The following is a 13,471-nucleotide window of genomic DNA, read 5'->3' as shown; positions in this document are numbered from 1 at the left end:
CTGTCATGTTTGACCTTTTTGTGAGACCTATAACAGCTTCACACTAGAAGGGATTTATTCAGTGTCTAAAGACATTTATTCAGCACCAACCATGTACTCTCTGAGACAGTAGGACTCAAGGTCTGAAGTCTGTCTGGGCTCAATACTGGCTCATCTACTTTCTACTTGACTTTGGGTGAGTTACTTAACCTCTTTGTGCCTCAGTATCTTCATCTGTAAAGTGGGATAATAATAGTACCTAAGTAATGTGTTGTTGGGAGGATTCAATGAGAAAATACCTTCACTAGTTTAGAACAGTATGTGCATATTGGAGGCAACCAACAAATATTAATATTTTTGCTTAGTGTTATTATATAATCATGTCAGTTGGTAAACATTTTTATGTAATTGCTAGGAAAAAAATGGAAAGGTCCTTGTATGATTGTTCTCTGAAAACCTTTTATTTAGCCCCTGCATTTATGCAAACAATCCTGGTAGGCCTCCTGTTGTATCACTCTCCATTTCTACCAATGCCCATTCTAGTTCAGACCATATCACTTTTTTAACCACCTTTGTGATCATGGAAAATAAACTTAAACCACTTTAAATCTATATCATTTAGTCTTCTTGCTCCCTGCTCTTGCAACTATCACCTACCATATACATAGCTTCTGTTTTCCTGACATTTTCCCACATACTAAAAAAGCCATACTGGCTATTTGTTGTTCAGATCACAGCCCCAATTCATAGCCCATTAGTTGATATTTAAACACAGTAGTGACATTAACTGGACAACACAAGCCTTCAGCTACATCTAAACACATTTGAGTCAGCCTCATCAATCTGCGTGGTTAGGATAACGTGGGCACTGACCTTCAGCCCAGCACAAAGGAGACATGTTGGGCTGTGGGCTATGAACTGGGGCTAAATGGGTTGAAGCTCATCTTTACCTTGTTCCACCCCACCTAATCAACACTTAGCCTTCTCCCAACAAGCAATATCAGAACTCCTGCTTGTCTTCTCATGTCCTGTGCTCATTTTGTTTTATGCCTTTGCTTATGATGAGAATGTGAAGATCCATTTCTCATCTTTCTTCCACCTGAGTCAGTATTTTCTTCCAGACCCTGTGTGAAGACTTCTCTGATTCCCCTTCCTTTCCCCCAGCACTCACTGACTTTTCTTACTTTTCAGCAGCAGATACATATTGATAACGGCAGAAACCATTGAACAGCAATTGAGGTGCCCTGTTGGCACCTGAACACAGGCATGGCATGACTAGCAAAGGGGTCAGAAGTTGCTGTCACAAACAAATCACTGGAGCCTTCTCACTGCCTTGCAGACTCTCTCTGGCATTCCCCTGTTAACATTAGAATCCAATACCCCTATCAACTGCTGAACTTCTGATTACTTTCTTCTAATCTCATCTAATGACATGTCTTCTGGGTTGATCCCCCACCATTTCTGACATTCTTACTCATAAATCAGTAGTTTTGTTGCATCCCCTGGGCAGTTGCTTCCTTTAGTCTGTGCCCCTCAGTGTCTGATCATCCACTTGGCAAGGATCGGTTCTGTCTACCTGGGGTGTTGGCTGAGGATTAGAGGCAGACTGGACCTAGTGTTTTACTCTAAGTATCCAGGAGTAGAAAGACCCAGATAGTGAGGACCAGCTAAGTCATTAGAAAGGGCTTAATATTAAAATCAGCATCATCAGGTCTAAGGGTCATGTGCAGACATAACAATAGGAGGCAGAGCGAAAGGGACTGGTGGGCAGTAAAATAGGAGGCAAGGCAAATGGGTCACACAGGATCACAAGCTCTGTAAGCAACAGGAGCCCTGTCTGTCTTGTTCATCACTGTATCCGAGCACCTCAAAAGTCCCTGACACATTGTAGGCACTCCATACTTATGAGTTTTATGAATAAGTGTCTTGGATGATTGCCACACCGGGTTGGCATCTCTTAGGTTACGCAACTCTTAGCCGAGTCATAGCCAGTGAATTGAAAAGCACAACAGGGCTCTCTCCTCAAGGCTATGGAAGCTCCTGAATTGTGTCTGAACAGCCCCACCCTGGATTCATCAAGTGTCTCTGATTGTTCCACATGGACTTGTCTCATCTCGCCACTTAGCTTGTCAGCCTGTCTTCCTTGAACTGCGCTGAGAATGCAGTTGGGACTCAGCAAACACTAATTGGTTCAGGTTGAATTGAGCTGGGCTTCCCTGGATAACTCTTGCAGTTTGTTATGAGTTATTAAGTTCTCCTCCCCTCGTTAAAGAATATTGCTTTCATGACCTTCAACATTTGTTTAAAAAATATCCTTTCATCGAGGAAAAAATAAGAATTGGATGCTTGCAGCCAGACATGTAGCTTCGTAATGATGACTGGATTATAAAGCTCATTACATCTTAGAATTTAGAATGAAACCACAGCCTTTGAAGTTGGTTTCCATGACATGCTTCATCTCGTTTCCTTTCTTCAAAGAACATGCAAAGGTGAATCCTACCAGCTTCTGAGGCAGGAAGTCATCGTGTGATTTCGCAATTACCCTCCAGTTTGCCAAGACAAAATTTGGATTTTTCAATAGTAATTCAGTGATTATTCCAAAAAGATAAGTTTACTTAGACATAATCTGCCACTGGTTTAACGTGAGTTTTTTGACATAAAAAATCAAACAGAAAATTATTCCACACATAAACTATTGTTGCCATCTTGACAGAAATCCAGATTTGATTTTGAAAAGTAAGAGATACCTACTGTAATTACACCTAAGCCTTGATCTGAAACAAGGCTTCTTGGCCTTGGCACTATTGACATTTTGAACCAAATGATTATTGGTTGTGAGGGCTGTTCTGGCTTGTGTTGTACAATGTTTAGCAGCATTCCAGGCCTCTATGCACTAGATGCCGGTAGCACCCTCCCACCCTCTTTGTGACAACCAAAAATGTCTCCAGGCACTGCCAAAGGTCCTCTGGAGTGGCAAAATTACCCTGGTTGACAACCACTTATCTAACACAATCCTCAGGTCCAGTGTGGTGGAACCTTATTTTACGGAGGTCTTTTGATTCTGCATAGACTTTCCAACTATATCGTCTTAGTGTGATAGTAGATCAGGTAGCACCTCCCCCCCCCCGCTTTTAAACAAATATGGTACTTGACTGTGCTTTCTTTCCTTCATTAATACTAAACCTATATTAAATTGTAGGCTTCTTAAGTGTAACAACTGCTTTCTTTTGCTTTGAATTTTGTCACAGAAGTATGAATTGTGTTTGTAAGCACTGATATAAGCACTTAGTGTGTGTAGACTAACCCCATAAAAATTCAACTAGAAGAAATTCATGTCTGCTTTTAACTAGCAGAATATAAATGCTATGAGGACATTTTGTTTTTCAGTTTTGTTCATTGCTGTATTCACAGCACCTACAAGGGTGCCTGATATATAGTAGGTGCTCAATAAATATTTGATGAATGAGTTATATTACTTTATTTCTAAAATAAAGTGGAATGAAGTCCTTCCCCTATTTCATAAAGGATAGCATTTGGAGTCCTTAAACTGGGGATCAAAGCTCTGTTTAGTTTGCATTTTCCAGTCTTCATCCCTGCGTTTTCAATACACAATACCACCTCTTTGATCCAAGCTTATCTACTGATGCTTTCTCAAATGCCCATAAACATCTTTGTCACTGCACAACTGCTCACTTTGTTTTCTCTGTTTAGAATGTTCTTTCAAGCTCTCCACTGAGTCAAATATATACAATATATACTTGAAAGATCAAGTTATTTCATCTCTCCCAGGTAACGTTTTCTGAGCCCATGAACTCATAAAGAATTTTCAAAGCCTAATACTTACTGGTTTGTACCTCCCCCTGGGCATTTTAATTCTGTAAAGTACACCACCTTTCATCTTACTATTTTGAATTATTGTTTTTATGTGTGTATACCTTCTCTTCCAAGTAGACTGCAACCTTCCTGAAGGCAGAAATATATTTTTATCTTTTTTTTCTTTAGCATTAAATAGTCTATTAAATGACATCTACATAGTGAAGGGACCTTATTCTTATTAATTCTTTCATTCATTCAGTTAGTTATTCAACTAATAGTTTTTGACTGCCTACTCTGTGCTAGGAGGCAAAACAAATATGGTTCCTGTTCTCATGGTATGTTTGGACCAACTGGAGAAAAAGTGGTATCTAATGTAGTGAGAACTAAATTTAGTCATAAGACTGTGGTGTGAATGCAAAACACTGTCACTTATTAGGTATGTGATCATTTAAGCTCTCAGCGTCTCAATGTCCCCGTCTCGCAAGTGGGAACAATAATGCTTGCTCTGTCTACCACCCATAATAAAGAAGATCAAACCACATTGCCTTTTATGTGCAGACACTTCTAAATGACAGGGTATGGTGGCTTTAATTTGTTCAGAGATTCTTTGATACCTGGAGACTAATTCTCATCCCCTTGAGTATAAGATGGACCTAGTGACTTACTTCTAGTAGATAAAATAAAGCAGAAGTAATGACATGCAATTTTGGAGACAAAGCCATAAAAAGGCAATATGGCTTTTGACTTCTGTTTCTTGAATTACTTGGTCCAGAGGAAGCCAAGTGCCATATTGTATGCAGAGCTATAGAGAAGAACATGTGCTGAGGAACTGAGATCATCTATGTGCTAGAGCTTAGAAGCAGATTCTTTAGCTTCAGTCAGACCTGCAGATGACTGAAGCCCCAGTCAACAGTGTGACTGCACCTCATGAAAGAACCCAGGTTAGCACCTTCCAGCTAGGCTGCTCCTGAATTTCTGACCCCCAGAAACCATATGCAACAATACATGTTTTGTAAATTGCTAAAATTTGAGTTATTTTTAATGCAGCAATGGAAAACTAATACACAGGATACTAGATTTAAGGTTTTATTATTTTTGAATATGCTAATACTTGTTGAATGAAAAATGCCATAATTAACTGTGGTTTATTATCGGTGGTGAGTTAAAAGTAGAAGAAAAACAGGCTTCAAAAAAAGAAGAAAAGAAAAATTACAAAACATTAAGAACATGAGAAAATCAGATGGATGTGAAACTTCTGATGGGTGGTTTGCAAGCTTTTCTGCCACTTGCTTCATTTTCTGAGAAGTATCAACCTGTGACAGTGACTGCAGGCTATATGCCAAAGGTTACCAGACAAAGGAATTGTTCATTCCTACTGACTGCTTTTGTTTTATTCCATTTCCAATTTTGAGCTAAAATTGATAGTTTTAATTAAATGAGAAATGAGAGCCTTACTTCTGCTTTACATAGAATATAAGCTTTTTTGTATTAGAGAGTTACCATGGTTCTTTGTTAGACACAAAGGCCACGGACATGGGAATTTATGATGTGTTGCGTCAATGACAACTTTTGAGAGTCATTGCCACTCCTTTGCCATAGTATTGCTGACCCAGGCTGACCTCCATTATTAATGATGCCTCAGATGGGAGGGCTGAATTCATAGTCCTCGCTAGTCAACTTCGTCAACATTAATTTGAACCAGAACAAATTTAAATGTAAAAGGATTTAACCTCCTTTGGCCTATCCCGATTTACAGCCAATCTCTTAAACTCCCCACTGAGAACATTGTTTTGGAGAATGACTATCAATTTATTAACCTATTTAATAATAAATACAGAATTTAAATTCCTCACGGAATATTTATTGACCTTAATTTTCCCAGGGCTTCAAGTAAAGGATTTTGGAAGTTATGTTAACCCTTTGAAGCCATGAGAATGACACTTTAATATGCTTAGGAGTTTCTTTACTAGATGATGAAAATGTTTTGAAATTGGCTGTGGTGATGGTTGTACAAGTCTGTGAGCATACTAAAAACCATTAGATCATACATTTTAAATAGCCGAGTTAATGTGACTTGAATTATATCTCAATAAAACTGTTAAAAAATAAAACTCGATTTCAGCCGAAAAAAAGTCAGAGCTAAGAAACAGGCATGAACCATGCAAGTTTGCTGAAATTTTATCTGCTTGGTTAAATGATCTGCTTGGTTAAATTAATAGCTCAGTGTGAAAACATTCTTACTTGTAGGTGATACACTGCTGGCTGGAGAAGGTTGGGTGTCAAGGGTAGATTCTGTAACAGTCGGTGGAGGGTCTGTTGTGGACATTTCAGAACCTGAAAGGATTAGAAAGAGATTTATAATGAACAAAATATCGCAATAGAAAGATAAAGTATTGCCTTAGTTCCTAAATACATTTTCCTTTATTTATTCATCATGTAACAAATTAATATATTGGGGGCCTATTATGGTCAAGGCAGTGGGATATCATGATGAATGACAAAGACATGGGATTGTCCTTAAAGGGCCGATGGCCTAGAAACTAGGCAGCCAAGCATTGTGTTGAATACCATGAGAGTGGAAGTATAGGTGGCCACAGGAACGCAATGAAGGTGCACCGATAAAGACTGGGAGGTCTGAAAGGGCTCCCTGGAAAACGTTACACTTTACCAAGACCTGGTAAAACTATTATAGCATTTAATATTTTGAAGTGTTTGATAAGTAATCATGTAGTTACAAAATCCATAAACTCACAAAAATTTTTATATCAGCAAGAGTAGAAACAATGATACAACTATCCAGTTGGATGTAACATTAGTAAACTTGTGATGTTATTCTGCTTTCTAAAATGTCAACTTTTGTCATAATATTTTTGTTTGGCTACAACTTGTGTGTGTGTGTGTGTGTGTGTGTGTGTGTGTGTGTGTGTGTTGGGGGGAGTTGAAATAGAGGCTAGAATGTGGTTTTACTTCTGTTTTACATTTATGTCAATTCCTTAAATCTCCATTACTGTATTTAAAAATAGCCCTATTGGAAGGACAATTTACAAATGCCAGCAGGCTCTATTGACTTTAGGAACATGTGGGTTAAATGTGCTTAGATGATTTTGAAGTTAGAAGATTTTATGTTTGTAGATATAATGTTACTGCATACAGTGTTACACATCTGAAGAACTACATCAATTATCTGGATGTTTAATTGATAATTAAACTATTGGTTCTATTCTGTAATGTACTTTAAGGGACAAGTATATTTTACTTACGTTATGTCACTGGATAGCACATAGCCCAGTGGGAGGAATTTGTTTTTCTAAGCTAGATGCATGTATGTTCTCTTCTCACTGTTAGTAGCATTGCTATTGCCATTGGCTGTGGGTGGCACTCATAGCTAGCTCTGACCTACCACTATATGAACGCTTTTGTGCAAATAATCTCTGAGGAGGTGGAGGACAGTCATATGGGAAGTACATGATTGGTTAACAAAATGACCATCCTTTTTCTTCATACATCCCAAATAAGTTTGAACTCTTCAGCATGACACACAAGTCTAATTATTGTTTGAGCTGTCATTACACTCCCAATTTCCTGATGTTGCCTATCATTTTTTCCATCTCTCTCAAATAATACCCTCTATCCAATAAGCAATGTTTCAACCCAATTTCTGAAACACAGTATTCTCTCTGTGACTTCTGGGACTTCTTGGTCTTAATTCATGTGGTTTGCTGACACTTTCTTATCCCCAAACTTCCCTGAATGTACCTTCTCAAGCTGAGGAAGCCTGGGGATCTTTGTGATGTGCTCACCCCTCAGTGTTTAGCCTAGCAAATGCCTCATAACTCTGTGTCATCGTGTATGCCCCTCAAGGGAAGTCACTGTTTTGTTCCGCACCATATTTATGGATTCTGGCAAATGGAAGTAGGTGAATCAGTGCATGCAAATTTACTCTTAACACTGAAAGAAAGAAGACCAGCATTAAGTGTGTGTCTGACAGCTGGTGGATCATAAGCATTATCTTCCAAAGTGCTACCTTAATGAGACAGGGCATTGGCTTGGAAAATAAATGCCTGGACGTTTTTCTCTGTATACTGATTGAAATAGAGGTTGGCAAACTATGGCCTATAGTGAAATCATGTTCATAAAATTTTTATTGGAACACAGTTTTTACCATTTTTTTTTTTTTTTTTTTTTTTTACATATTGTCCATGGTTGCTTTTGTGTTAAGGTGACAGAGTTGAGTAATTGTGATAGAGATTAAAAAGTCTACAAAGCCTAAAATGTATTTACTATCTAGCCCTTTACAGAAGAAGGTTGTCAGTTCCTGGAACAGAAGATATTGATACGTTATGCTCAATTTCCACAATGGGAAACTTTTATTTTTCATTGATTGAATATTTCAGTTTTAGGATACTTTTCTGCCATATTTCATCACCAAGTGATTTTGTAAGCTGAGGTGTTCAGCCTCATAGTGCATTAATAATATATTATTGTAAGATGTGCATTTTGAGATGAACACTTTGTCCTGTGACAGAGGTGAAACATAGCATTCAACATAAAATATGGGGCCTAAAAATGTCTGTCTAGTTTTAGATTAGACTGTAAAGTGGAAACTCTGCCTTGGTCAAAACAAAACTCAGGGGGTATGAAAAGAGTGGTTAAAACCTAAAAAGGAGAAACAGTTTCCCAAAACCCAAATGCAGAATTTAGCAGAAACACCTCTGCCAGTTTCCAGATCATTGCATTTACCATAATGTCATAAGACGGTAAGCTGTCGCCTAAAGCCACTTCATCCGTTCCTGGGTGTGTCCATTCGAGTAGGCCTGGCAGGGCTCTCAGAACCAACCTCATGGGCAGCAGTAGCCATGGGTGTGTCCCACAGGGCAACTGGCTTAATTCTGGGGTTTCCTCAGAGCTTGTATAAGCCCTTATCTTGTCCACCTAGAAGTAAGCCAAATCCCAGGGTTTGCTAGGTCCTTTCTTCTCAAAGTGTTGTCCATAGACAAGCAGAATAGGTTTCTTTCAGGATCTTGTTACAAATGCAGAATCTCAGGTCCCACCTAGACTTACTTAATCAGAATTTTTGTGTTTTAGCAAGATCCCTGGGTGATTTGTATGCATATCAAAGTTCTCAACTGATACTCTCAGGAAGGATCAGTCACGGGTATGAGGTCAGCTGCACTGAGAGAAGTCATGAAACAGGAAGTATTTGTCTGGCATCTTCCACACCAATATGCAGTGGTCCTCCTGTTCCACTATTAAGATATCTTTTTGTTACTCCTCTTTCCACATGCTAAGACACACATGCATACCTACACACACATACACCTACACGCCTGTCAATGCTTAACTCTCTTTCTATCCCAAAGGTCTTGATCTCAACAGCTACAGTCAGAAATCCACTTAATAAACAAATCCCTGTCAAGGGTGATGACAACCAAAATATTATCCACCCCAGGGGGTATTGTACTCAACTTTTGGATTAAAACAAGACAAAATATCTCCCACCCACTCCCTAAAACAAAACCCACGAAACCCAGCTCTTTAAATCTGCCAAAAATAGACTCAGCATTGCCATGATTTTAGACATTTTGACAGGCTAGCACGGCAGGATTTTTTTTTTTTTTTTTTTTTTTTGAGACAAGGCCTTGCACTATTGCCCAGGCTGGAGTGTAGTGGCATGATCACGGCTCACTGGAGCTTCAGACTCCTGGGCTCATGCAATCCTCCCACCTCAGCCTCCCGAGTAACAGGGGCTAATGACATGCGTCACCTTGCCTGGCTGATGTTTTGATTTTTTTAGTAGAGACAAAAGTGTCACTATGTTGTCCAGGCTGATCTTGAACTTCTGCACTTAAGCAATCCTCCCTCTTCAGCCTCCCAAAGTTCTGGGATTATAGGCATGAGCCACCGTGCCTGGTCCATGATATCTTCGAAAGACTTTTTTTCTTAGTGGTAGTTACTGTGGATCGTGGGAATTCTGCAGGTCCTGGTGCACAGAGAGCTGCCTGAAGAGTCACTGATCACCATAACCCTAATCCCATGCCCTTTCTGAGTTTTCTAGAATAGGGATCACTGAGCGCTAGAGCTTCTTGGGAGACCAGGCATAGGTGGAGAAGGAATCACCTCAAAGGGCTGTTACCTCACAGTCTCCAACATTAATACCCTTTTCTGGAAACGAAAGGGAGCAAAGAGAACAAAACTTCTTCCCCTTTCTCACTAAAACTTTTTCCTACTGTGTAATATTCTTAGCATTTCTCTAATGTAGCACTCAGGGATGGCAGATTTTTCTTCTGTGTCTTCATCTCAGTATCTTGTCTACAACAATAGGTTCGTAAGGCAATGATTCTTGCACCACACATCAGAAGTTTACTGTGGCGTTCACAAAGCATCCAGCAGTACCATCACAGACAGAGAACATGTGTAGAAGTAAGTGTTTAAGAGCTTGCAACAACAGGGAGACATAATACAGTGATGACATTGCTTTATAGAGCCTTGACTGCATCTTCTAAGTCAGTCACATAGATAGATTCCAGAGTGGGATGAGAATGTAAGCTTTAATTTTGAGAAATTGAACTCCTCAAGATTGATTTTCTTTCATATTTGATCACAAAGGATAAAGACTCATTTGGCAACTTAAAATTAACCACCTGTTCAGAGCCCCAAATTATGCTAGATCAAGGTCTGCCTTATACAACTGGAATTATGGTATGTTTTCAGTATGAGAATCAGTGTTCTTCCTGTTACCTAAAAAGGTATTCATTATTTTCTGATACTGCAATCAAGCACTGTTTCAGTATCAGAAAATATTAGTTTTACAGACACGGTTCTGCCTATAATGGGAAGAGGGTTCTCTTTAGGAATTTGAGTTTTGGGATCCTTTAGCTCACGTCCTTAGATTCTGCCAAAGCTACTGACAGATCTGTGTGAGAATCAGCTACCTCCACATTGTTCCAAGACTGCAGCCCTATTATGTCCAGCTTTCCAGGAAGGAGTTGACTTATTCCTGAGGGAATTAGGTGAAGTTGAGTAAGGCTATATATAAATATATCACAATTTCTGAATGATTAACTCAAAGTACACAGGTAGATGTGTTCATACATATACATATACATACACACAGACACACAGGCAGGGCTGCAGGAGTGATGCCAATGCCCCAGCATCAGAATCACACCTGCTTCTGAGTAGTGGGGATAGATTTGTGTTGGGCATACACTATTCTTCATAACCAACCACTGCATTTGTGAAGGAACTGGACAGAACCCAAGATGTGGATTGGGCCCTTGGAACAAAGACAAACTGTTTCCTTCTTAAATTATTCTGTGTTTTTATGAGTATGTTATAGATTATGATATCTCTGAAAATAGGATGTGGTTAAATAGATTAATGCTCCTGTAGAGTTGTAATAATGATTTGCAAATATATTTACGTTTTATAAGGTTACTGTTAAATATGAATATTTGACAGTTGTCATTACTTCTATTTTTCTTGAGGCATATCTGTTGTCACTGTATTTATTGAGGTATTAGTTTATCTTTTATGTAGTAAAATCTTTATTATGTTGTCTGGTTCAGGGTAGTAAATACTCCGGTTAGTCAAATGATATAATAACTACAGTAATCCTATACAACAATTTTCAAGTCATAAAAGTCTTCTATTGGCTAAATATTGTGCTTGAACCTAGGGATACTACAATTATTAAGATACAATCCCCATTTTTATGGTATTTTTATTGTACACATCTTATCCCTTCCTAAGTATCAAAAAGTATACATGTTGTACATAATGGAATGTTTCTAAGGATGCAGAAGGAATTTTAAGGTCTTTTAAATCTTTTTTGATCATCAGTATTAGTATTAATTTTCATTATGTGATGGATTAATAAAAATGCTAGCTAATTAAGAGTTAGATGAATTAAATTTGAACAAAAATTTTGCAGTATTCAGCAGAAATTCTTTGTGAAAACATGAATCAACTATTTTATTTTTATTTGAAGAATTCTTTTCACTGGAGTCCTACTTGTCAAAAATGTTTGATAATTTGAAATAGTTATGAGTTACATAGAAAGTTTTCTGAGATTAAAATGTTATGGATGTGATAAGCATTTTACTTGTTCCCATTAAAGATATTCTGAATTTATGGCAGTCTTGTCAAATACTTGTTGAGCTTATTAAATAGACAACTCACCTAAGAGAAAAGTGATCTTTTCTGATGAGGTGTTCCACACTTTATTTCCTGGGACTGGAGACAGAGCCATACACCAAATGGTCAAGTTGTCTGATTGGGCTGGTTTATTACTATGTACCCTTGTTAAAACAGACTTCAGTTCCAGAAATCCATCTTTGCCTTTTCTCTCTTCATTAGTAATATATATTCCTGCCAGACAGATAAGAACATGGTTAGTCACTAACATTTTATGTAAGAGCCATACAATAATGCCAAGGCACGGCATGATCCATTTATGGTAATGTCGAGTCTAAAGTGTCAAATGGCAGCTTCTCTGCAGTGAGGGTCAATTTCAGCAGATCTGGAATTAAATTGAGCTGTTTGCTCAAGCTTCTACATGTCATCGATCCATGGTCAGGGTATAAAACATATTGATCAATAGTGTTGCTTTGTTTGTGACCATGTGTCCAAAATGTTTTGAGGCAGATTATTCCAGCTCACCAGCATTGTTTGTTGACAACTGTGAGACTGATAATTTACACCTAGTCTAGGTTAGACCTTGGGAGAGCTCTGCTGTGGAGTCTAGTTATGTTGCAGGAATATACCTAAGTGACCAGTAAAATATAAAGCAATCTTGGTTGGGACTCTGTTTTGGACTACCCACTTCTGAGCTCTTCTGTATATGCATCAGTAGTCTTTGATCTGAGAGAGAAAGTGTGTCTGGCTATGGCCCTTAGAGAGGGAGGACAAAGGAGCTCATATCTGACTTCTCTGAACTCCTGGCTGTAAGTGTAGGATAGGATATGCTGCATATTGTAATATTTCTATTACGTTGTCTCCTCTTCTTGAAATAAGCTGTAGATTTGTAAGCATTGCATTTTGGGTCCCATGAGTCTTCTTTAGAAATCAAACTCTGTTTTAAACTGTTATGTTAGTATAACCTCCAAATAGCATAATAGGCAGCAGAAAATTAATGTAAAACCAACTATCACTATATGTCAGAATTTTCTGGATTCTCACAGCTTTTTCACATTAAAGATTCTTAACACCAATTCTGATGTAATTATTTACCAAAGTAATAGCTAAATGCAGTTGTGTGCCTATGCAATTCTGACCACAAAATCTAGCCTCTAGTGTGGTGAAATCTGGGCGCTTTGCCTGTGCAGGGCTTATTTAACAGGATAATATATTTATAATAACTTTTTTTTTGAGACGGGATTTCCCTCTTGTTGCCCAGGCGGGAGTGCAATGGCACGATCTTGGTTCACTGCAACCTTCGCTTCCTGCATTCAAGCGATTCTCCTGCCTCAGCTTCCCAAGTAGCTGGTATTACATGTGTCCACCATCACACCCAGCTAATTTTTTGTATTTTTAGTAGAGACGGGGTTTCACCATGTTAGTCAGGCTGGTCTCGAACTCCTAACCTCAGGTGGTCCACCTGCTTCAGCCTCCCAAAGTGCTGAGATAACAAGTGTACGTCACCGTGCCTGGCCTATAATAACTTTTAACCTATATT

The 13,471-nt window shown here is 38.5% G+C and overlaps 1 protein-coding gene across 3 annotated transcripts in view; it reads right to left on the bottom strand.

Moving 5' to 3' along the window:
• The window catches only part of CD96 (CD96 molecule), a 108,464-nt gene that overhangs the window by 39,284 nt on the left and 55,709 nt on the right, over positions 1 to 13,471 (bottom strand). For all 3 annotated transcript variants that reach the window (XM_030940831.1, XM_030940826.1, XM_030940822.1), the window contains exons 7-8: positions 11,977 to 12,165; positions 6,037 to 6,129 (exon numbers count right to left, since the gene is read on the bottom strand). In XM_030940831.1, coding sequence (XP_030796691.1) covers positions 6,037 to 6,129; positions 11,977 to 12,165 — 282 coding nt within the window. The remainder of the gene's footprint in view (positions 1 to 6,036; positions 6,130 to 11,976; positions 12,166 to 13,471) is intronic.

This window comes from Rhinopithecus roxellana, chromosome 1, assembly GCF_007565055.1.
Source record: "Rhinopithecus roxellana isolate Shanxi Qingling chromosome 1, ASM756505v1, whole genome shotgun sequence".
Taxonomy (NCBI): domain Eukaryota; kingdom Metazoa; phylum Chordata; class Mammalia; order Primates; family Cercopithecidae; genus Rhinopithecus; species Rhinopithecus roxellana.
Note: the sequence above shows the minus strand (reverse complement) of the source record. Positions and strands in the feature narration are given on the sequence as shown.